Genomic DNA, 25,806 nt, shown 5'->3' on the forward strand with positions numbered 1-25,806 from the left:
GATGTGATGTATGTGACACAAAATTTAGAGAAAATGATGCCCAAGATGATTCCTCAAGTGAGGGGAGTAAGCATGGTACTGCATCATCTCTCCTTCGTCTACGCCAGTCTTGCCCACACAGGAGGCCCCTAGTACATCTAGTGCGCCAATACTCCTTACTATGCAACAATTAACGGCTGTAATGGATAATTCTATCAAAAACATTTTAGCCAAAATGCCCACTTATCAGCGAAAGCGCGACTGCTCTGTTTTAGAAAATACCGAAGAGCATGAGGACGCTGATGATAATGGTTCTGAAATGCCCCTACACCAGTCTGAGGGGGCCAGGGAGGTTTTGTCTGAGGGAGAAATTTCAGATTCAGGGAAAATTTCTCAACAAGCTGAACCTGATGTGATTACATTCAAATTTAAATTGGAACATCTCCGCGCTCTGCTTAAGGAGGTGTTATCTGGATGATTGTGACAATTTGGTCATTCCAGAGAAATTATGTAAGATGGACAAGTTCCTAGAGGTCCCGGGGCCCCCCGAAGCTTTTCCTATACCCAAGCGGGTGGCGGACATTGTAAACAAAGAATGGGAAAGGCCCGGCATACCTTTTGTCCCTCCCCCTATATTTAAGAAATTGTTTCCTATGGTCGACCCCAGAAAGGACTTATGGCAGACAGTCCCCAAGGTCGAGGGGGCGGTTTCTACTCTAAACAAACGCACTACTATCCCTATAGAAGATAGTTGTGCTTTCAAAGATCCTATGGATAAAAAATTAGATGGTTTGCTTAAAAAGATGTTTGTTCAGCAAGGTTACCTTCTACAACCAATTTCATGCATTGTTCCTGTCACTACAGCAGCGTGTTTCTGGTTCGATTAACTAGAAAAGTCGCTCAATAAAGATTCTTCTTATGAGGAGATTATGGACAGAATTCATGCTCTTAAATTGGCTAATTCTTTTACTTTAGACGCCACTTTGCAATTGGCTAGATTAGCGGCGAAAAATTCGGGGTTTGCTATTGTGGCGCGCAGAGCGCTTTGGCTAAAATCTTGGTCAGCGGATGCGTCTTCCAAGAACAAATTGCTTAACATACCTTTCAAGGGGAAAACGCTGTTTGGCCCTGACTTGAAAGAGATTATTTCAGATATCACTGGGGGTAAGGGCCACGCCCTTCCTCAGGATAGGTCTTTCAAGGCTAAAAATAAACCAAATTTTCGTCCCTTTCGCAGAAACGGACCAGCCCCAAGTTCTACATCCTCTAAGCAAGAGGGTAATACTTCTCAAACCAAGCCAGCCTGGAGGCCAATGCAAGGCTGGAACAAAGGTAAGCAGGCCAAGAAACCTGCCACTGCTACCAAGACAGCATGAGATGTTGGCCCCCGATCCGGGACCGGATCTGGTGGGGGGCAGACTTTCTCTCTTCGCTCAGGCTTGGGCAAGAGATGTTCTGGATCCTTGGGCGCTAGAAATAGTCTCCCAAGGTTATCTTCTGGAATTCAAAGAACTACCCCCAAGGGGGAGGTTCCACAGGTCTCAATTGTCTTCAGACCACATAAAAAGACAGGCATTCTTACATTGTGTAGAAGACCTGTTAAAAATGGGAGTGATTCATCCTGTTCCATTAGGAGAACAAGGGATGGGATTCTACTCCAATCTGTTCATAGTTCCCAAAAAAGAGGGAACATTCAGACCAATCTTAGATCTCAAGATCCTAAACAAATTTCTCAAGGTTCCATCGTTCAAAATGGAAACCATTCGGACAATTCTTCCTACCATCCAGGAAGGTCAATTCATGACCACAGTGGATTTAAAGGATGCGTATCTACATATTCCTATCCACAAGGAACATCATCGGTTCCTAAGGTTCGCCTTTCTGGACAAGCATTACCAGTTTTTGGCACTTCCATTCGGATTAGCCACTGCTCCAAGAATTTTCACAAAGGTACTAGGGTCCCTTCTAGCGGTGCTAAGACCAAGGGGCATTGCAGTAGTACCTTATTTGGACGACATACTGATTCAAGCGTCGTCTCTACCTCAAGCAAAGGCTCATACGGACATTGTCCTGGCCTTTCTCAGATCTCACGGGTGGAAAGTGAACGTAGAAAAAAGTTCTCTATCTCTGTCAACAAGAGTTCCCTTCTTGGGAACAATAATAGACTCCTTAGAAATGAGGATTTTTCTGACAGAAGCCAGAAAATCAAAACTTCTAAGCGCTTGTCAAGTACTTCATTCTGTTCTTCTTCCTTCCATAGCGCAGTGCATGGAAGTAATAGGTTTGATGGTCGCGGCAATGGACATAGTTCCTTTTGCGCGAATTCATCTAAGACCATTACAACTGTGCATGCTCAGTCAGTGGAATGGGGATTATACAGACTTGTCTCCGACGATACAAGTAGATCAGAGGACCAGAGATTCACTCCGTTGGTGGCTGACCCTGGACAACCTGTCACAAGGGATGAGCTTCCGCAGACCAGAGTGGGTCATTGTCACGACCGACGCCAGTCTGGTGGGCTGGGGCGCGGTCTGGGAACCCCTGAAAGCTCAGGGTCTTTGGTCTCGGGAAGAATCTCTTCTCCCGATAAATATTCTGGAACTAAGAGCGATATTCAATGCTCTCAAGGCTTGGCCTCAGCTAGCAAAGGCCAAATTCATACGGTTTCAATCAGACAACATGACGACTGTTGCGTATATCAACCATCAGGGGGGAACAAGGAGTTCCCTGGCGATGGAAGAAGTGACCAAAATAATTCAATGGGCGGAGACTCACTCCTGCCACTTGTCTGCAATCCACATCCCAGGAGTGGAAAATTGGGAAGCGGATTTTCTGAGTCGTCAGACATTTCATCCGGGGGAGTGGGAACTCCATCCGGAAATCTTTGCCCAAATAATTCAATTGTGGGGCATTCCAGACATGGATCTGATGGCGTCTCGTCAGAACTTCAAGGTTCCTTGCTACGGGTCCAGATCCAGGGATCCCAAGGCGACTCTAGTGGATGCACTAGTAGCACCTTGGAGCTTCAACCTAGCTTATGTGTTCCCACCGTTTCCTCTCATTCCCAGGCTGGTAGCCAGGATCAATCAGGAGAGGGTATCGGTGATCTTGATAGCTCCTGCGTGGCCACGCAGGACTTGGTATGCAGATCTGGTGAATATGTCATCGGCTCCACCATGGAAGCTACCTTTGAGACAGAACCTTCTTGTTCAAGGTCCGTTCGAACATCCGAATCTGGCCTCACTCCAACTGACTGCTTGGAGATTGAACGCTTGATTTTATCAAAGCGAGGGTTCTCAGATTCTGTCATTGATACGCTTGTTCAGGCCAGAAAGCCTGTAACTAGAAAAATCTACCATAAAATATGGAAAAAATATATCTGTTGGTGTGAATCTAAAGGATTTCCATGGAACAAGATAAAAATTCCTAAGATTCTATCCTTTCTTCAAGAAGGTTTGGAGAAAGGATTATCTACAAGTTCTTTGAAGGGACAGATTTCTGCTTTATCTGTTTTACTTCACAAAAAGCTGGCGGCTGTGCCAGATGTTCAAGCTTTTGTTCAGGCTCTGGTTAGAATCAAGCCTGTTTACAAACCTTTGACTCCTCCTTGGAGTCTTAATTTAGTTCTTTCAGTTCTTCAAGGGGTTCCGTTTGAACCCTTACATTCCGTAGATATTAAGTTATTATCTTGGAAAGTTTTGTTTTTGGTTGCAATTTCTTCTGCTAGAAGAGTTTCAGAGTTATCTGCTCTGCAGTGTTCTCCTCCTTATCTGGTGTTCCATGCAGATAAGGTGGTTTTGCGTACTAAACCTGGTTTTCTTCCGAAAGTTGTTTCTAACAAAAATATTAACCAGGAGATAGTCGTGCCTTCTTTGTGTCCGAATCCAGTTTCAAAGAAGGAACGTTTGTTGCACAATTTGGATGTAGTTCGTGCTCTAAAATTCTATTTAGAGGCTACAAAGGATTTCAGACAAACATCTTCCTTGTTTGTTGTTTATTCTGGTTAAAGGAGAGGTCAAAAAGCAACTTCTACCTCTCTCTCTTTTTGGCTTAAAAGCATCATCAGATTAGCTTATGAGACTGCCGGACGGCAGCCTCCTGAAAGAATCACAGCTCATTCCACTAGGGCCGTGGCTTCCACATGGGCCTTCAAGAACGAGGCTTCTGTTGATCAGATATGTAAGGCAGCGACTTGGTCTTCACTGCACACTTTTACCAAATTTTACAAATTTGATACTTTTGCTTCTTCTGAGGCTATTTTTGGGAGAAAGGTTTTGCAAGCCGTGGTGCCTTCCATCTAGGTGACCTGATTTGCTCCCTCCCATCATCCGTGTCCTAAAGCTTTGGTATTGGTTCCCACAAGTAAGGATGACGCCGTGGACCGGACACACCTATGTTGGAGAAAACAGAATTTATGTTTGCCTGATAAATTACTTTCTCCAACGGTGTGTCCGGTCCACGGCCCGCCCTGGTTTTTTAATCAGGTCTGATGATTTATTTTCTCTAACTACAGTCACCACGGTATCATATGATTTCTCCTATGCAAATATTCCTCCTTTACGTCGGTCAAATGACTGGGGAAGGCGGAGCCTAGGAGGGATCATGTGACCAGCTTTGCTGGGCTCTTTGCCATTTCCTGTTGGGGAAGAGAATATTCCCACAAGTAAGGATGACGCCGTGGACCGGACACACCGTTGGAGAAAGTAATTTATCAGGCAAACATAAATTCTGTTTTTACCTCTGTGATTACTTTGTATCTAAGCCTCTGCAAACTGCCCCCTTATTTCAGTTCTTTTGACAGACATCCATTTTAGCCAATCAGAGCTGGCTGACTGGATCTCCATGTGCGTGAGCACAGTGTTATCTATATGTCACACATGAACTAACACCCTCTAGTGGTGAAAAACTGTTAAAATGCCCTGAGAGAAGAGGCGGCCTTCAAGGGCTTAGCAATTTGCATATGAACCTCCTAAGTTTAGCTTTCAACTGAGAATACCAAGAGAACAAAGCAAAGTTGGTGATAAAAGTAAATTAGAAAATTGTTTAAAATTACATTCTCTATCTGAATCATGAAAAAAAAAAATTGGACTAGAATGTCCCTTTAATGTCCATATTTCTAGTTTCCTCATCATAATAAAATGATTTAATCTCAGGTATGAGCCAGTAATTTAGAATAAAGTATTAGATTATTGACTTTATAAGAAAGTATGTATATATATGTGTGTGTGTGTGTGTGTGTGTGTGTATATATATATATATATATATATGTGTGTGTGTTTGTGTATGTATGTATGTATGTATGTATGTATGTGTGTGTGTGTGTGTGTGTGTGTGTGTGTGTATATATATATATATGTGTTTGTGTATGTATGTATGTATGTGTGTGTGTGTGTGTATATATATATATATGTGTTTGTTTGTATGTATGTATGTATGTATGTATGTATGTATGTGTATATATATATATATATATATATATATATATATATATATATATATTTACACACAGTATATACGAAGCAGCAGGTCTCACAGATAAAAGCATGTTAAATAAAGTAGTTAAATAGCTAATAAAATAGACTTGCCAAGTGCCAACATATCAAATAGGGGACTGCTCACACATAAGTTGCACTAGATACCTTTGCCACATACTGTTTATTATTAGTAGTAGGGTACTTAACTAGTACATGCAAGAGTTATAAATAAATATAAGATCAAATAAGTAAAATAAAAAGGGAACTTACATTTGCAATTTCATTCAATTCAGGTAAGGAGCATTTGAAAGCTTGAATCACAAGCTCTCCAGAACTATAAACTAATTTAAAATGACCCAAAGACAAATATCTGCGTATCGCAGCTCTAAAGAATCAGACATCATACTTGCCAGTATAATTGACATTAAAGTAAAAGATCATAACATTGCATTTAGAACATATCATTACTGCAAAATAATGCTGGATAGGATATAAATGATCATAATATGCACAGGTAACTAGTGGAGTCTCTGATCTTAAGGCAGGATGCAGAGTCACTATATGTATTCAGATCTTCAGATTATCATAAGGCCCCTGGAGCCATAGGGCCCAGTAAAACCAGAGTTTCATATTTAAGAGAGATTACAGGCAAATATACAGTGGGAAAAATATAGAAGATAGCGACAATCGATTAGCCATCCTACTACAGGTGTACCGATCTTTCTCTGAATAGTTGTTGGCAACACTTCTATAGGGGTCTCAACAGGCTCTAGATTCACAAGCTGCAAATCCTTTCACACAGCTCACTGAAAAACTGCGTAGACTCTCGTCACATCTCCTGATTCAAGTACAGTAGAACTTTCAATTGAGATTCTAGAATATGGCATCAACTCCTGATAGCCAGACCTCAGCGTATGGTTGGGATGTGGCACATATGGGGTCACAGGGAAATTCAGAGGGACATCCGATATATCCTGGAGTGAGTTGTTGCACTTTGGCAAGTCCCATTCATCCTGAGCAGGGCAGCTCTGTCGGAACTAGTCTTGCAGATGTGCAGTTCGTTAGCCTTCCCTAAGACCTTGTGCCCATTCTGAGTCCACTGGATAAAAAGTACACAGTAAACAAATTAAAGCCTCATAAAACTATAATTATCTATACTGGGACCGGGAGCTTCTTCATGATGCGTCCTGCCGGATCAGCTCTTCGCTCTGTCCCTTTTGCATTTTATTTTAATCTTTAATTTTTAAAAGAGACCATTGACACTTCAAATAGTGATTCTTGTATTGAAAATTATGCTAAGATTTCATGTAACATGGAACAAACAGAAGATCAGTGGCAAAGAAATCTAACAGAAGCTGCAGAGCAGGAAATATGTGCCAATATAAGTACAGGTGAGTATAAATGTGTGTGACATGTCTGAGGGATGCAGGGCACAGGTGAGTGTATGTGTGTGATGTGTCTGAGGGATACAGGGCACAGGTGAGTGTACGTGTGTGATGTGTCTGAGGTATACAGAGCACAGGTGAGTGTACGTGTGTTATGTGTCTGAGGGATACAGGGCGCAGGTGAGTGTACGTTTGTGATGTGTCTGAGGGATACAGGGCACAGGTGAGTGTACATGTGTGATGTGTCTGAGGGATACAGGGTACAGGTGAGTGTACACGTGGGATGTGTCTGAGGGATACAGGGCACAGGTGAGTGTATATGTGTGATGTGTCTGAGGGATACAGGGTACAGGTGAGTGTACGTGTGTGATGTGTCTGAGGGATACAGGGCACAGGTGAGTGTACATGTGTGATGTGTCTGAGGGATACAGGGCACAGGTGAGTGTACATGTGTGATGTGTCTGAGGGATTCAGGGCACAGGTGAGTACTTGTTTGATGTGTCTGAGGGATACAGAGCACAGGTGAGTGTACACGTGGGATGTGCCTGAGGGATACAGGGCACAGGTGAGTGTACATGTGTGATGTGTCTAAGGAATACAGGGCACATGTGAGTGTACATGTGGGATGTGTCTGAGGGATACAGGGCACAGGTGAGTGTACATGTGTGATGTGTCTGAGGGATACAGGGTACAGGTGAGTGTACGTGTGTGATGTGTCTGAGGGATACAGGGCACAGGTGAGTGTACATGTGTGATGTGTCTGAGGGATACAGGGCACAGGTGAGTGTACATGTGTGATGTGTCTGAGGGATTCAGGGCACAGGTGAGTACTTGTTTGATGTGTCTGAGGGATACAGAGCACAGGTGAGTGTACACGTGGGATGTGCCTGAGGGATACAGGGCACAGGTGAGTGTACATGTGTGATGTGTCTAAGGAATACAGGGCACATGTGAGTGTACATGTGGGATGTGTCTGAGGGATACAGGGTACAGGTGAGTGTACACGTGGGATGTGTCTGAGGGATACAGAGCACAGGTGAGTGTACACGTGGGATGTGCCTGAGGGATACAGGGCACAGGTGAGTGTACATGTGTGATGTGTCTAAGGAATACAGGGCACATGTGAGTGTACATGTGGGATGTGTCTGAGGGACACAGGGCACAAATGAGTGTACGTGTGTGACATGTAAGGGATGTAGGACACCTGTAGTGTACCTGTGTGACATGTCTCTGTGAAACAGGGCACAGGTAAGTGTATTTGTGTGTCTCACTTTTAGAGTCCCTATTCCCCTCAATAAAACACGTAGATGAAAACTCACCTGTTATTTGTTGTGATTGTGATATAACTCATGTAGGGCTGAATTCTAAATACAATGAATCCAATAGACCGAAAACTGCTTCAGCACAACGGTATGAAATAGCTCAGCAGTTAAAAGGTAAAACTTGCTTATTTTCATTATTTCTATTCCTTTTCCTCCTTTTATTGAAAAAAATAGAAAATACTATTGTCTTGAACTATATAAATCCCTTTATATATCTGATGTCTCTATAATATTTATTTATTTATTTATTTTTTGTTTCCAGGTGAAAATGATGCTAAGATTTCATGTAACACGGAACAAACAGAAGATCAGAGGCTAAGAAATATAACAGAAGCTGCAGAGCCGGAAATAAGTGACAATATACGTACAGGTGAGTGTGTGTGACTTGTCTGAGAGATACAGGGTGCAGGTGAGTGTACGTGTAAGACGTGTCTATGGGACGCAGGTTGTAGGTGAGTGTGTGTGATGTGTCTGAGGGAAGCAGGGCACATGTGAGTTTGTGTGTCACATGTCTGTGGGATACAGGGCACAGGTGAGTGTACGTGTGTGATGTGTCTGACGGATACAGGGCACAGCTGAGTGTACATGTGTGATGTGTCTGAGGGATACAGGGCACAGGTGAGTGTACATGTGTGATGTGTCTGAGGGATACAGGGCACAGGCGAGTGTACATGTGATGTGTCTGAGGGATACAGAGCACAGGTGAGTGTACATGTGTGATGTGTCTGAGGGATACAGGGTACAGGTGAGTGTGCGTGTGTGATGTGTCTGAGGGATACAGGGCACAGGTGAGTGTACATGTGTGATGTGTCTGAGGGATACAGGGCACAGGCGAGTGTACATGTGATGTGTCTGAGGGATACAGAGCACAGGTGAGTGTACATGTGTGATGTGTCTGAGGGATACAGGGTACAGGTGAGTGTGCGTGTGTGATGTGTCTGAGGGATACAGGGCACAGGTAAGTGTACATGTGTGATGTGTCTGAGGGATTCAGGGCACAGGTGAGTACTTGTGTGATGTGTCTGAGGGATACAAGGCACAGGTGAGTGTACGTGAGTGTACATGTGTGATGTGTCTGAGGGATACAGGGTTCAGGTGAGTGTACATGTGTGATGTGTCTGAGGGATACAGGGTACAGGTGAGTGTACATGTGTGATGTGTCTGAGGGATACAGGGCACAGGTGAGTGTACATGTGTGATGTGACTGAGGGATACAGGGCACAGGTGAGTGTACGTGTGTGATATGTCTGAGGGATACAGGGCACAGGTGAGTGTACATGTGTGATGTGTCTGAGGGATACAGGGCACAGGTGAGTATACATGTGGGATGTGCCTGAGGGATACAGAGCACAGGTGAGTGTACACGTGGGATGTGTCTGAGGAATACAGGGCACATGTGAGTGTACATGTGGGATGTGTCTGAGGGACACAGGGCACATGTGAGTGTACATGTGGGATGTGTCTGAGGGACACAGGGCACAAATGAGTGTACGTGTGTGACATGTAAGGGATGTAGGACACCTGTAGTGTACCTGTGTGACATGTCTCTGTGAAACAGGGCACAGGTAAGTGTATTTGTGTGTCTCACTTTTAGAGTCCCTATTCCCCTCAATAAAACACGTAGATGAAAACTCACCTGTTATTTGTTGTGATTGTGATATAACTCATGTAGGGCTGAATTCTAAATACAATGAATCCAAAAGACCGAAAACTGCTTCAGCACAACGGTATGAAATAGCTCAGCAGTTAAAAGGTAAAACTTGCTTATTTTCATTATTTCTATTCCTTTTCCTCCTTTTATTGAAAAAAATAGAAAATACTATTGTCTTGAACTATATAAATCCCTTTATATATCTGATGTCTCTATAATATTTATTTATTTATTTATTTATTTTTTGTTTCCAGGTGAAAATGATGCTAAGATTTCATGTAACACGGAACAAACAGAAGATCAGAGGCTAAGAAATATAACAGAAGCTGCAGAGCCGGAAATAAGTGACAATATACGTACAGGTGAGTGTGTGTGACTTGTCTGAGGGATACAGGGTGCAGGTGAGTGTACGTGTAAGACGTGTCTATGTAGGTGAGTGTGTGTGTGATGTGTCTGAGAGAAGCAGGGCACAGGTGAGTTTGTGTGTCACATGTCTGTGGGAAGTAGGGCACAAGTGAGTGTATGTGTGTGACATGTCTGAGGTAAGTAGGGCACGTGATTATACATGTGTGATATGTCTAAGGGACGCAGGGCACAGGTGAGTGTAAGTGAGCGACATTCCTATTGGCAAGTAGGGCACAGGTGAGTGTACATGTTTGACATACCTGTGGGAAGGAGGGGATAGATGTGTGTATGTGTATGACGTATCGATGGAAAGCAGTATACGTGTGTGACACTTGAGAAGGATGTTGTGTCATGTGTGGTAGGAAACAGTGTACAAATAGTTTGTGTGAGGGTTTCAGGGCACAGGTGAGTGTACGTGTGTGACTTGTATGTTCACTAATAAAGTTTATTTTACATTACCTTTTATATAAAATGATCATTTGCTCTTCATTACAAGTAAAGAATATATGGCATAAATGCAACATTCTAAAAAAATTCAATTCAATGTTTTGTGCACATAAGCAATAAGCATTTAAAGGGACACTCAAGTCAAAATAAACTTTTTTATGATGAAAGAGCATGCAGTTTTAAGACACTTTCCAATTTACTTCCAACTTTATCAAATTTTGCAGTATTTTTATATACATACTTTCTAGGGAACAAGCTCTTACTGAATTCTTACTGAGCATGTGCACAAGCTCACAAGGTATATGCAGAAAAGTGAATGTACAGCAAGAAAGGAACATTCAAAAGACCAGGTAACATTCACTTTTCTGCATTTAACTTTTTTATAGATGTTGTTTTCTGTACTTAAGGTGAACAAATCTCTTCTTTCTAATGACACGATGAGTCCACAGATCATCTAATTACTATTGGGAATATCTCTCCTGCCCAGCAGGAGGCGGCAAAGAGCACCACAGCAAAGCTGTTAAATATCACTTCCCTTCCCTCCCACTCCAGTCATTCTCTTTGCCTTCAGTTAGAGCAAGGAAGTGGTAATGTTAGGTGTTAGAAAAAATTATTCAATCAAGAGTTTATTATTTTTAAAGTAGTACAAGATTGTGCTGCTTTGTCCTAGGGTGTAGCCGTAGTCCACATCAGTCTCTTCAGTTGGGCAGTGGTGGCTTTAGAGTAATGGGAACTTGTGGGACATAATTCTCACTGCTCCTCCCATGTAATTTATGCTGCCCTAACTTTGAAAGCCTGAGTGGAATACTCAGTCTTTTTTCTTTCCACAGGTCTATGTGAGGGAGAGGACCTCTCAAACCTGGTGAGCTGCCTTGCTGTTGGGCAGTTTTATGAGGTAAGTGCTGGCTTGTTTATTTCTGGGGAAGAAGCTCTCAGAAAAAGGGGGCACTTTATTCAAAGACAACGAGGCAAAATAAGGGCTAATTTATAACAAAGCACTTTATTTCTCTTGTAAGGTGTATCCAGTCCACGGGTTCATCCATTACTTGTGGGATATTCTCCTTCCCAACAGGAAGCTGCAAGAGGACACCCACAGCAGAGCTGTCTATATAGCTCCTCCCCTAACTGCCACCCACAGTCATTCTCTTGCAGCTCTCGACAAGATAGGAAGTATCAAGAGATATGTGGTGACTTATTGTAGTCTTACCTTCAATCAAAAGTTTGTTATTCTTAAAAGGTACCAGCGTTGTACTCTTTTACTCTCAGTCAGAAATTAGAAGAAGAGTTCTGCCTGGAGGTTGATGAGCTTAGCGGTTTTTAACTAAGGTCCATTGCTGTTCTCACACATAACTGAAGAGTATGGGACAACTTCAGTTGGGGGAACGGTCTGCAGATTACCTGCTTTGAGGTATGTTCAGTATATTTATTTCTAGAGAGATGAATACAGGGGCTGGGTTTTTATTCAAACCTATTTATAGTTCCCAAAAAAGAGGGAACTTTCAGACCTATCTTGGATCTCAAGATCCTAAACAAATTTCTCAGGTTCCCATCCTTCAAGATGGAGACAATCTGAACCATCCTCCCTATAATCCAGGAGGGTCAATATATGACTACCGTGGACTTAAAGGATGCTTATCTCCACATTCCGATTCACAGAGATCATCATCAGTTCCTCAGGTTCGTCTTCCTAGAAAGGCATTACCAGTTTGTGGCTCTTCCCTTCGGGTTAGCCACGGCACCAAGAATCTTTACGAAGGTTCTAGGGTCCCTTCTGGCGGCTCCAAGGCCGCGGGGCATAGCGGTAGCCCCTTACCTAGACGACATTCTGATTCAGGCGTCGACTTTTCAAATCGCCAAGTCCCATACGGACATTGTTCTGGCCTTTCTGAGGTCTCACGGGTGGAAATTGAACATAGAAAAGAGTTTCCTTCCTAGGAACTCTGATAGATTCAGTAGAAATGAAAATTTTTCTGACAGAAGTCAGGATATCAAAACTTCTAACTTCTTGCCGTGCTCTTCATTCCACTTCTCGGCCATCAGTGGCTCAGTGTATGGAAATGATCGGCCTAATGGTAGCGGCAATGGACATAGTTCCGTTTGCCCGCCTACATCTCAGACCACTGCAACTTTGCATGCTCAACCAGTGGAATGGGGACTACACAGATTTGTCTCCTCTGTTAAATCTGGATCAAGAGACCAGGGATTCTCTTCTCTGGTGGTTATCTCGGGTCCATCTGTCCAGAGGAATGAGTTTCCGCAGGCCAGAGTGGACTATAGTGACGAAAGATGCCAGCCTTCTGGGCTGGGGCGCAGTCTGGAACTCCCTGAAGGCTCAGGGTTCATGGACTCAGGAGGAAGCCCTCCTTCCGATAAACATTCTGGAACTAAGAACGATATTCAATGCTCTTCAGGTTTGGCCTCAACTAGCTGCGGCCAAGTTCATCAGATTTCAGTCGGACAATATCACGACTGTAGCCTATATCAACCATCAGGGGGGAACAAGGAGTCCCCTGGCAATGATGGAGGTTTCCAAGATAATTCTATGGGCAGAGGTTCACTCTTGCCATCTCTCAGCTATCCATATCCCAGGAGTAGAGAACTGGGAGGCAGACTTTTCATCCGGGGGAGTGGGAGCTCCATCTGGAGGTATTTGCCCAGCTGATTCAACTTTGGGGCAAACCAGAACTGCATCTGATGGTGTCTCGTCAGAATGCCAAGCTTCCTTGTTACGGGTCCAGGTCAAGGAATCCCCAGGCAGCGCTGATAGATGCTCTAGCAGTGCCCTGGTCCTTCAACCTGGCTTATGTGTTCCCACCATTTCCTCTCCTCCCTCGTCTGATTGCCAAGATCAAGCAGGAGAGAGCTTTGGTGATTTTGATAGCACCTGCGTGGCCACGCAGGACTTGGTATGCGGATCTGGTGGACATGTCATCCTCTCCACCATGGACTCTGCCGCTGAGGCAGGACCTTCTACTCCAAGGTCCATTCAAACATCCAAATCTAATTTCTCTGCGTCTGACTGCTTGGAGATTGAACGCTTGATTTTATCAAAACGTGGTTTCTCCGAGTCGGTCATTGATACCTTGATTCAGGCTCAAAAGCCTGTCAGCAGGAAAATCTATCATAAGATATGGTGTAAATATCTTCATTGGTGTGAATCCAAGGGTTACTCGTGGAGTAAGGTCAGGATTCCTAGGATACTATCTTTTCTCCAAGAAGGATTGGAAAAGGGATTATCGGCTAGTTCCTTAAAGGGACAGATTTCTGCTCTGTCTATTCTTTTGCACAAGCGTCTGGCTGATGTTCCAGACGGTCAGGCGTTTTGTCAGGCTTTGGTTAGAATCAGGCCTGTGTTTAAACCTGTTGCTCCGCCATGGAGTTTAAATTTAGTTCTTAAAGTTCTTCAATGGGTTCCGTTTGAACCCTTGCATTCCATAGATATCAAGCTTTTATCTTGGAACGTTCTGTTTTTAGTAGCTATCTCTTCGGCTCGAAGAGTTTCAGAGTTATTTGCTTTGCAGTGTGATTCCCCTTATCTGATCTTCCATGCAGATAAGGTAGTTTTGCGTACCAAACCTGGGTTTCTTCCTAAGGTAGTATCTAATAGGAATATCAATCAGGAAATTGTTGTTCCGTCACTGTGTCCTAATCCTTCTTTAAAGAAGGAACGTCTGTTACACAATCTTGACGTGGTTCGTGCTTTAAAGTTTTATTTGCAAGCTACTAAGGATTTTCGTCAAACATCTGCATTGTTTGTCGTCTACTCTGGAAAGAGGAGAGGCCAAAAGGCTTCAGCAACTTCTCTTTCTTTTTGGCTGAGAAGCATAATCCGTTTAGCTTATGAGACTGCTGGCCAGCAGCCTCCTCAAAGAATTACAGCTCATTCTACTAGAGCGGTAGCTTCCACATGGGCTTTTAAACATGAGGCCTCTGTTGAACAGATTTGTAAGGCGGCGACTTGGTCTTCGCTTCATACTTTTTCTAAATTCTACAAATTTGATACTTTTGCTTCCTCGGAGGCTATTTTTGGGAGAAAGGTTTTGCAGGCAGTGGTGCCTTCCGTTTAAGTGCCTGCCTTGTCCCTCCCTTCATCCGTGTCCTAAAGCTTTGGTATTGGTATCCCACAAGTAATGGATGACCCCGTGGACTGGATACACCTTACAAGAGAAAACAAAATTTATGCTTACCTGATAAATTTCTTTCTCTTGTGGTGTATCCAGTCCACGGCCCGCCCTGTCACTTTAAGGCAGGTGTTTTTTATTTTTAAACTACAGTCACCACTGCACCCTATAGTTTCTCCTTTTTCTTGCTTGTCTTCGGTCGAATGACTGGGGGTGGCAGTTAGGGGAGGAGCTATATAGACAGCTCTGCTGTGGGTGTCCTCTTGCAGCTTCCTGTTGGGAAGGAGAATATCCCACAAGTAATGGATGAACCCGTGGACTGGATACACCACAAGAGAAAGAAATTTATCAGGTAAGCATAAATTTTGTTTTTATAGGGGACATTTCTCTCTCTTATTCTGGAGAGGATTTTCTGATAGCAGGTTTTGCAGGCACTGGGACTGAGAATAGTCTGCTTGGCTAAACATATGGTGGTTTCACTTCTCCCGGTGGTTAAAATAAAATTCAATATGCCGACCGGGAGATTGTTATTTTGAGACGCCCTCGAGGGGCTGAGCTAAGCGAGGCAGCAATCTTCAGTGCGCGCCACTTTCTTTCTTGCTTCCGAGTGTGCAGGAGATAGGAATCAAGGGGTTATCTAGAATCACATGATTGTTTACAAAGTATGCGTTTTTAGGACCGGTAAATCGGCCATCTCGTCTGCTGCTGGAGTCTGGATCGTTTGAATACTAGAGGGTCTAACTCCGGTGTTTGCAGGGCAGGTAGGCACCTCAGCAAACATGCTGAGGTGTAGAGGTGTTTATTTTCATTTATTTAGCTTTATACCGCTTTCTGTAGTTTTCAGCAAAAAAGTTGCCGTTTAAAATTTAAAGAGTCAGTAACGTTTTTTCTTATTCTTTATTAAAAATTGAAAATATTATTGATATATTGATTTGTTGTGAGTCAGAATGGACCAAGAGGTTTTGCAAAGTGTCACTTGTTCTTTGTGTTTTGATGCCAATGTGGAAACACCAATCCCGTTCTGTTCCTCATGCATTGAGAGAATTTTAAATTACAGGGATAGATTTTTTTTCTGAGCCAACATTTTCCAAGGAGGATGCTGTTCAGGAGTCTAATGTAAATGTTCAATATATGCCGTAGCCTTCTCCTCAAGCGTCCTAACTTGTATCGCCCACACATGCAGTGCCCTGCGCTTCCTCTTTAACTCCTCCTGGAATTACGTTGCAAGACATTGCTTCTCTCATGTCCTCTGCTGTTTCTGATGCATTTTCCGCCTTTCCCATGCTGCAGGAAAAGCGCAAGATGAAAAATAGACATTCAGTAGGTGAGGTTACTGACGCAGTTGTTGCTATTTCAAATGTCCCCTCCCAGAAGCCTGAGGAGGAGGATTCTTCGGTAGCATCTGAGGGTGAAATCTCAGACTCTGACGGTGCAATTCCTACTGCTGATACTGAAGTTGTATCCTTCAGGTTTAAGCTGGAGCACCTCCGTTTGTTACTTAAGGAGGTTTTAGCTACATTAGATGACAGCGACAATATGGTCGTTGTTAATCCAAAGAAATCCAGTAAGCTAAATAAATATTTTGATGTACCTTCCTCAATAGAGGTTTTTCCTGTACCACACCGAGCTTCTGAGATCATTGCTAAGGAGTGGGAGAGACTTACAAAGGAAAGACCTTTTTTGGACCAGGCTTGACGGAAATAATTTCTGATATTTCGGGAGGTAAGGGTCACCTTCTCCCTCAGGATAAGAGAAATAAGCAAAAGGGACGTCAGAGTAATTTTCGTTCCTTTTGAAACTTCAAGGGAAATTCTTCCGCTTTTGTTTCCAAGCAAGAACAGTCTAAGTCTTCCTGGAGAACCAATCCGTCTTGGAACAAGGGAAAACATTCCAAGAAGCCTGCTATTAAATCTAAGACGGCATGAAGGGCCTGCCCCCGATCCGGGACCAGATCTTGTGGGGGGCAGGCTTTCCTTCTTCACTCAGGCTTGGGTTCGAAATGTTCAGGATCCCTGGGCAGTGGACACAGTGTCTCAGGGATACAAACTAGAGTTCAAAAGTTTTCCTCCCAGACGCAGGTTTCTGCTTTCAAGATTATCTGTAGACCAGACAAAAATAGAGGTGTTCTTACACTGTGTATGGGACCTCTCTGACCTGGGAGTGATAGTTCCTATTCCAATACAGGAACAGGGTCTGTGGTTTTATTCCAATCTGTTCGTGGTTCCCCAAAAGGAGGGAACCTTCAGGCCAATTTTAGATCTCAAGAGTCTAAACAAATTCCTCAGTACCGTCCTTCAAGATGGAAACTATTCGTTCCATTCTTCCTTTGGTCCAAGAGGGTCAATTTATGACAACGGCGGATTTAAAGGACGCGTACCTACATGATCCTATTCACAGGGATCATCACAAATTTCTAAGGTTTGCCTTTCTAGACAAACACTTCCAATTTGTGGCTCTTCCTTTCGGCCTTGCCACAGCTCCCAGGATTTTCTCAAAGGTTCTGGGATTCCTGTTGGCGGTGCTCCGATTACGGGGCATTGCAGTGGTTCCCTATCTGGACGACATCTTAGTCCAAGCACCATCCTTTCAACAAGCAAGGTCCCACACGGAAATGTTGTTATCCTTCCTGCAATCTCACAGATGTAAAGTAAATTTGGAAAAGAGTTTCTTAATTCCAAATACAAGGGTAACTTTTTTGGGAACCATAATAGATTCCCTATTAATGAGGATTTTTCTGACAGAAGTCAGGAAATTAAAAATTTTCGATTCTTGCCTAGCGCTTCAGTCCACTCCTCGGCCATCAGTAGCTCAGTGAATGGAGGTAATTGGGCTGATGATGGTGGCAATGGACATCATCCCGTTCGCCTGCTTTCATCTCAGACCTCTGCAGTTAAACATGCTCAGTCAATGGAACAGAGATTATGCAGATTTGTCTCCATGGATTCTACTGGAGCAGGAGACAAGGGATTCTCTTCTTTGGTGGTTTTCTCAGGATCATCTCTCCCAAGGAATCTGGTTTCGTAGACCCTCCTGGGGGATTGTGACAACAGACGCCAGTCTCGTAGGATGGGGAGCAGTCTGGGGCTCTCTGAAGGCTCAGGGATTGTGGACTCAGACAGAGTCTGTTCTACCTATAAACATTCTGGAGCTGAGAGCAATCTTCAATGCTCTTCTGACCTGGCCCCAGTTAGCCTCGGTCCAGTTTATCAGGTTCCAGTCGGACAACATAACTTCAGTGGCTTACATCAATCACCAGGGGGGAACGCAGAGTTCCTTAGCATGCCAGAGGTAGCCAAGATAATTTGATGGGCGGAGACCCACAATTGCTGTCTATCGGCAATCCACATCCCAGGGTTGGACAACTGGGAGGCGGATTTTCTGAGCAGACAGACTTTTCACCCAGGGGAGTGGAAACTCCATCTGGATGTGTTTTCCAGCCTGATTCTCAAATGGAGTCAGCCGGAATTGGATCTCATGGCATCTCGGCAGAATGCCAAGCTTCCAAGGTACGGATTGAGGTCAAGGGTCCCTCAGGCGGTATTGATAGACGCCCTGGCGGTACCTTGGACCTTCAGTCTAGCATACCTATTTCCTCCATTCGCTCTTCTCCCTCGGGTCATTGCTCGAATCAAGCAGGAGAAGGCGTCGGTGATCCTCATTGCACCGGTCTGGCCTCGCAGGATTTGGTATGCAGACCTGGTGGAAATGTCATCTCTTCCTCCCTGGAGACTTCCGTTGAGGAAAGACCTTCTACTTCAAGGGCCCTTCCTTCATCCAAATCTTTTTTTATCTGAAGCTGATTGCATGGAGATTGAACGCTTAATTTTACATAAGCGGGGATTTTCAGATTCGGTCATTGAGACCATGATTCAGGCTCGTAAGCCTGTGACTAGAAAGATTTACCATAAAATATGAAAATGTGAATCCAAGGGCTACTCTTGGAGCAGAGTTAGGATTCCTAGAATTCTGTCTTTTCTCCAAGAAGTTTTGGAGAAAGGATTATCGGCTAGTTCCTTAAAGGGTCAAATATCAGCTTTGTCTATTTTGTTACATAAACGTCTGGCAGACATCCCAGATGTGCAATCTTTTTCTCAGGCCTTAGTCAGGATCAGGCCTGTGTTCAATCCAATCACTCCTCCCTGGAGTCTTATTTTAGTTCTTTTTTTTTTTTTTTTTTCAAAATTTTTATTTATTAATAATAAACATGTTACACAAGCATAAAGAGAAGCATTTCTTGCTAAATATCCAGTAAACGTTGCCATTTTAACTATTAACATAGCCACATGATTTTATCAGCCGTTAACACTTTTCTTATCTTAATAAGTACTATATTACATTTCATTCTAGCCCAATGTTGCCAACTTCATTTTGTCTTATTATCCTCAAGAAAGGCTATTTTATCTTATCGCTGCATACATTATTCTACAAAACCAAACAAAATAATAATCTAGAAGCCCTTCACCATACCTACGTGAATGTGTGCATCCACCACCAAGTATTAAAGATCTTCTAAACTTCCCCACTCTCCCCTCAATCTAGAAGCTAATATTATTTCAGTCTGAGCAAAAGGTTTTATGACTTGATTTTGTACTGAAATTTCCAAGGTTATAATATATGGTTTCCATTTCCCAAGGAAGCCCTCTAATCTATTTAAAACATCCGATTTAACATCCTGTTGTTCAACAAATAGTTGTTTTATTAGTCTGTTTTTTAATTGTGAGACAGTGGGGGTAGTCTTAACTGTCCAAAGATCCAAAATACATTTACGGGCTTGCAAGATGATCATTGTTAAGAGCAGTTGGTTTCCGATTTTCGCTCTATCCCATCGTAAAAAACATATTTGAGGAGTTCCTAATTCAATATCGATTTTAAAGTATTGTTTGATCCAGTATCGGACTTTTTGCCAAAAGGGGTATATCTTGGGACAGGTTAAAAAATGATGCATAAAGTTTGCATTCCTCCAACCACATTTTATACAAACATTTATACTACTTGGATTCCATTTTGATAGCCTACGCGGAGTTATATAATCACGGTGTAACATTCTTGTCTGTGACTCTCTAAGAACCACAGACAAGGTTGCTTTCTTCGCTATTTGCAAACTGTCCGTAATCCAGGCTTGTCCAAGATCCTCCCTAATATCTGTTTTCCATCTACCCAGTATTTTATCCATAGCTATCAATTCTTCCCTATTATTCATCGTTTGATAAATTCCTGATAGTGAAAATGAGCCACTTAAAAATTTCTTTTGAGGAAGATCAAAAAACGAAGGATCCCAAAATTGGGTGTTTTCCTCTATCATACTTGAGACATAATGTCGAGCTTGCAGAAAAGCAAAGAATTGCGTATTTGGAATATCAAATCTATTTTGTAATATCTGAAACGAATAAATCTTTTTACTTAAAGGGTCCACCATATCTCCTAAAGTTTTTAGCCCCTTCGCTTCCCATGACCTAAACGCTCCTGTGTCCACTCCTGCTGGAAAATAAATGTTATTTAAGGTTTTGGAATGTCTTTATAAGAGATAAAGGGTAAAACCGAAAGGTTCCATTCTCCCAATGCTGCTTTTTCCAAAGCTTTTTCACCAAAGTGATATGTGTTTAATTGCCAATCTAATACTATTCGTACCAATGCAGCCCAATTATAAAGTTTAAAGTTGGGTAATCCAAGACCTCCCCTTGAATAACTGGCATATAACTTCCCAAGAGCAATTCGAGACTTCTTTCCTTTCCAAAGGAACATTGCTATTGCTCGGTTTAACCGATTTAAATCGCTTTTTGTTATAAGACAAGGAAGCATTAGTAAAGGATATAAAATTTTAGGAAGCGCCACCATTTTTATCAATGCTATCCTTCATGCTAATGTAAGGGGGAGATTTTTCCAATGTTCTAGAAGCGAGATTACTTCCGAACAGTGCTCCATAATATTTAATTCATATATTAAATTAGGATTGCTTGGTATTTTTATACCCAGATACGTAAGTGAAGAATCAATTTCTTTAAAGGGATAGTGAAAGTTATTCTTTTTAATTTTATGCAACCATAAAATCTCTGACTTACCCGTATTAATTTTATAACCCGAGTAAGACCCAAATTCCGATATTAATAGTAAAATTTTAGAGATATGCAAGTTTGGATTTTCAACAAATAACAACATATCATCTGCATACAATGCCAGATGAATGACCTCTCCCTTAATATTCATACCTGGAAAACTAGCTCGCAATTTTATAGCCAAGGGTTCCAAGGCCAAGTTAAAAAGAAGTGGCGAGAGCGGGCAGCCCTGTCTTGTTCCTCTTTGAAGATATACTGTGGGAGAGAATACCCCATTAACAAAAATATGGGCAATCGGATTATGATAAACATTACGAATTGATGCTAGAAAGTTGCCTGTTATTCCATAATTTTGCAATGCAGAGAATAGGTAATCCCATTCGACTCTATCGAAGGCCTTCTCTGCGTCCAAAGACAGCAGGAAGGCCTCCGACAGAGCCCCAGCCCCTCTCTCCCTTGAACGTAGCCAATAATGTGAGATTGCATGTAATACTCTCCTTAGATTTGTCACTGAAGTCCTACCCTTCATAAAACCGGTTTGGTCAGTGTGTACAAGGGTAGGCAATATCATCTTTAAACGCTCTGCCAGTACTTTCATAAATATTTTATAGTCGGAATTAAGTAGTGATATAGGTCTATAAGACTCTGGTAGTGCCTGATCTTTCCCAACCTTTGGAATTAAAGAGATAAACGCACTAATAAAATTTTGTTCTGGATGATTCCCTTCAGTTGAGAAATCTTGATATAGCCTAGAAAGAACCGACGATACCTGATCTTTAAGTAATTTATAATATTCAATGGGGAGTCCATCAGGGCCCGCCGCTTTACTATTTGCTAGTGATTTGATAGTCCTTTCAATTTCTTCCTTCGAGATAGGATTATTTAAAGTTTCTAGTTGTTCCTGGGTAATTTAAGGTAATGTTTCCGTTGCCCAAAAATCTTGGAGAGAGGAAACTGATGAGATTTCTTGTTTAGAATACAACTCCGTGTAGTTCTCTGCAAATGCAGAGGCAATAGTTTCTGGGGATTTAAATATAGCATTCTTGTATCTAATGGCCGCAATATTTTTTCCTGCTGTCCGATTTTTGGTCAAAGAAGCCAGAAGTTTTCCTGATCTATTTCCGAATCTATAATAATGACTATCTCTTTTTAATAATGTATTTACTGCTTGCTGTTTAAGATAGACATCTAATTCTTCCTTACTCGCATGATATATTTCTCTAGTGCTAGCCGTGGACCTTCTACAATAGGCTTGGTAATCAGACATGACTTTTTCCTGGAGTTGTTGAAGTTTCAGCCCTGCCTTTTTGCGTATATTAGCATCATAGGCTAATATATTACCAGCTAATACAGCTTTAGCTGCCCCCCAGAAAACTCCTATGTTTCCAAGATGAGCCATATTGTCTGTATAATAATCATTCCATGACTGTGCCAAAAAATTTTTAAAATTTTCAGACGTATATAAATAATATGGAAACCTTAATGTGTTCCTATTGCTATACTGATAGCCTTCCAATAAAGATATTTCAATTGGGGCATGATCGGAAATAATTACATTATGTATTTTATCCTTAGCTACCTTAGAGACCAAGGAGTTCGATACAAGAAATAAATCAATCCTAGAAAGAACTGGAGCTGCTCTAGAGGCACAGGTGTAATCTTTACCATCCGGATTACGAAGTCTCCAAATATCTACTAATTGGAGCACATCTTGGAATTTTTTAAAAATTCTCCCCTCAAATTTCCCCTTATTTTTAAGAGTGGACTTTTGTACGTACCCGGGCATTCGATATCTATCACACGCAGGATTTGGGGTCAGATTAAAATCACCCCCCACTACTATATCCTGACCTTGAAACGGCACTAATGCTTGGAGGAGACCTGTCCAAAATCCCATATCTTTCTTATTGGGTGCATAAATGTTACACAGGACCCATATCTTCCCCTTTGACTTTATCTGTAATATCAAATACCTACCCTCTGAATCTTTAATAGTTTTAACAATCTCAATCTGGAGTCGCTTACCGAAGAGGACTGCTATACCTCTACTTGCATTTGTATAAGAAACATAAGTTATGGATCCCACCCAATCTTTACATAATTTATCATGTTCCTTATCCGATAAATGCGTCTCCTGCAGGAACGCTATGTCTGTCTTAAGCCGCCGTAGATGAGAGAGTATCATTTGTCTTTTTATAGGAGAGTTAATACCCCCCACATTCCATGATACTAACTTAAGGGTCATCCTCTATTAAAAAATGCACCATATAAACCCTTGGAATAAAAAAAGAGAAAAGAGGAACACAGAGAGGGGAGAAGAGGGAGAAGAAAAAAAAAAAAAGGTCTGAACCACCACAAGTGTCCATAAATATTAAATACACATAAAGTGGGAAAAATACTTGCCTTATGCAACAGAGCAAGAAGACGTGATATCCCGTGCAGAAAACACATATATATAAAGTGATAAGGAGAAAAAAAAAAAAAAACCCTAAGTGTGAAGAGATTATCCATAAGTGTTATAGACGTACATAAAGTGCAAAAATTATATATCAATAAGAGCACGGTTATGACTAAACACCGTGCACACAGAAGGTGCAAAAATGTGAAGGGAGGGGACAGAGAATAGTCCTTTAAGTGCCCGTAAAGTTCCATGAGTGTTAAAAACCAATGTGAAAAAGTTACATTCCTTATATAACGGTGTAAAATAATAAGGTGATAAATACTCAACCTGCATCTCGAATAAAAGTGCATAGGGTGAAAAAAAAAAAAAAAATCCCCATATAAATGATATAAAACACGATCAGAAGCAGAGATTGTTTTTTGAACCGTGCCACTGGGAGACATAAATAAAATTTTGACCAATTCTTTGTATAACTGGGGAGAAAAAAAAAAAAAACACACACCATCCTATACAAATCCAGCATTAAATTTTATTTTCCTCTATTACATTTCTTTTCTACCACCGACACTGAGTTATCTAACCAAGGTACCCTAGCAAAGATAATCCAACATAGCCAGGTAGGGCCAATTGCCCCATTTTCCAACAATTTAAATAAAAACATAAATTCAAAGCATTGCAAACCTAATATGAAAAAAGGAAAAACAAAAACATCAGACAAAGATTTAAAATAAATACCTTTCTACAGAATGGTCTTTGAGCTACGATCCAAAAATTCCTTAGCCTCATGAGGAGACTCAAAAAACCTTGGACCTTCAGGTGTTAAAATTTTTAGTTTAGCTTGGTATAACAAGAAAGCTTTTATACCTTCCTTATTCAGAGTAGTACACAATGGAGAAAACTCTTTTCGTTTTCTTGATACTTCCATTGAGTAATCCTGAAACATCAAAATCTTAGAATTCTCAAATATGAGAGGAGAGTTCTTTCTGTATGCTTGTAAAATGACCACTTTTGTTTGAAAATTTAACACTTTAACCATAATCTGTCTAGGCTGTACACGTGTATTCCCTTCTTGGTAGTCTGGGCCAATCCTGTGGGCCCGCTCTACACTACCTTTAAGAATACCTGCGGGCATTTTTAAAAGATTTGCGAGGGTATTTTCAACAAAATATATCAAGTCTACTGACTTAATGGTTTCGGGGACCCCAATTAGGCGAATATTATTTCGCCTTGACCTGTTCTCAAGGTCTTCAAGGCGTTGATGGAGAACTTGGTTCTGTTTTATAAGGTTTTCAATTGCATTAGCTTGGTGTGAAGAAGTGTCTTCAAGATCTGACACTCTTCCTTCCAATTCTGTGAACCTGTTGGAGATCTGTTTAATCTCTCCAGAAATAGCATCTAAACCTTTTTGTAGATTCTCCATTTTGGGAAGGAATAGTGAACTTATCTGTTGCACAATCTGATGCGTATCTTTGTTACTGGGGGTGCTTTCTATTGATTCATTTAATACCTCAGGGGAACCTCTCTGTCTTCTCTCATTTTGTTTATATTTAGTTGTCATCTTGTTAACCCCCAGAAATTTATCCATACATACACTTGTATACTGATTTTCTTTACTGATCTAAATCCTCTCGCACTCCCCTCTCTTCTTATTCCCTCTCTTGCTCCCACTCTCTCTCTCACTCCCCCCGTCCCTACTCCTTCATGAATACCTGTGACCCCTTTTCCCTAAAAAAATGTACCGTGGACTCTCTATTAAATATTAGACAACTTAAACATTCTTCCAGAGTCTATAGGATATTTGTTGCCCAGGATATCTTAGAGAAAAAAAAAAAACACAGTCAAAAGTTTTTTTGTTGTTTTTTTTTTCTTCCTTTCACTTCTCTAGCTTATTTCTTCTTTCCCCCCTCTAGGATGGGGCAGCAGTCTCAATAATAGTCAATATAATATGCTTGTTACCTTCTTCTTGTCAGACTCAAGCAAAGTCCACTGCGCCACTCTGTAATTACGGCTCTCTCCATTCACAGGTTCCGCAGGGCGACCCGCCTGACACCTCCAATCCAGCTCCAGCCACCAAGAGCCTCTCGGCTGCTTCTCACATGTCTGCTGCCTTGTCTTGCTACCGTTACGAAGCCACCTCTCACAGACAGGAAGGAAGACACGGACACCGCCAGCAAGCAACTCCAACGACCCGGAAGTCGACGGTCCCAGCTCTGAACACCACTGAACAGCGGCCAGAGACCGCAGAAGTAAGCCCCAGAGAAACACGGAGTTCTGCAATGTGGGCGGTAAGTGTTTGTTTTCCGCAGCTGTACTCTGCCGTATGGGGGACTTCGCCTCTCCCCAGTATTTGACTCTGCCGTAACAACCCCTGCAGCGCAGGTCTCACCCGCAGTTTCCACAGCTCAGCTCCCTTTCAGTGTCCCACGGCTATGTCAGCGACACTTCTCAGCCGATATTGATCTCCATGTTTCTCCCCACGGGTATCTTTCCTCTTTTAATCTGGGTGGTAAGTATTTATTTTCCGCTGCTGTACTCTGCCGAAGGGGGGACTTCACCTCTCCCCAGTAT

General features: G+C 42.1%; 1 protein-coding gene across 4 annotated transcripts in view; it reads left to right on the plus strand.

Moving 5' to 3' along the window:
• LOC128657223 (oocyte zinc finger protein XlCOF7.1) overlaps positions 1 to 25,806 on the plus strand; it is a 69,681-nt gene that overhangs the window by 38,099 nt on the left and 5,776 nt on the right. For 3 of the 4 annotated variants that reach the window (XM_053711485.1, XM_053711486.1, XM_053711484.1), the window contains exons 6-8: positions 8,423 to 8,530; positions 9,833 to 9,913; positions 10,066 to 10,173. In XM_053711485.1, the coding sequence (XP_053567460.1) occupies positions 8,423 to 8,530; positions 9,833 to 9,913; positions 10,066 to 10,173 (297 nt within the window). The remainder of the gene's footprint in view (positions 1 to 8,422; positions 8,531 to 9,832; positions 9,914 to 10,065; positions 10,174 to 25,806) is intronic. The other variant, XM_053711487.1, reaches the window with a different exon arrangement.

The sequence above is a fragment of the Bombina bombina genome, chromosome 4, assembly GCF_027579735.1.
Source record: "Bombina bombina isolate aBomBom1 chromosome 4, aBomBom1.pri, whole genome shotgun sequence".
NCBI lineage: Eukaryota > Metazoa > Chordata > Amphibia > Anura > Bombinatoridae > Bombina > Bombina bombina.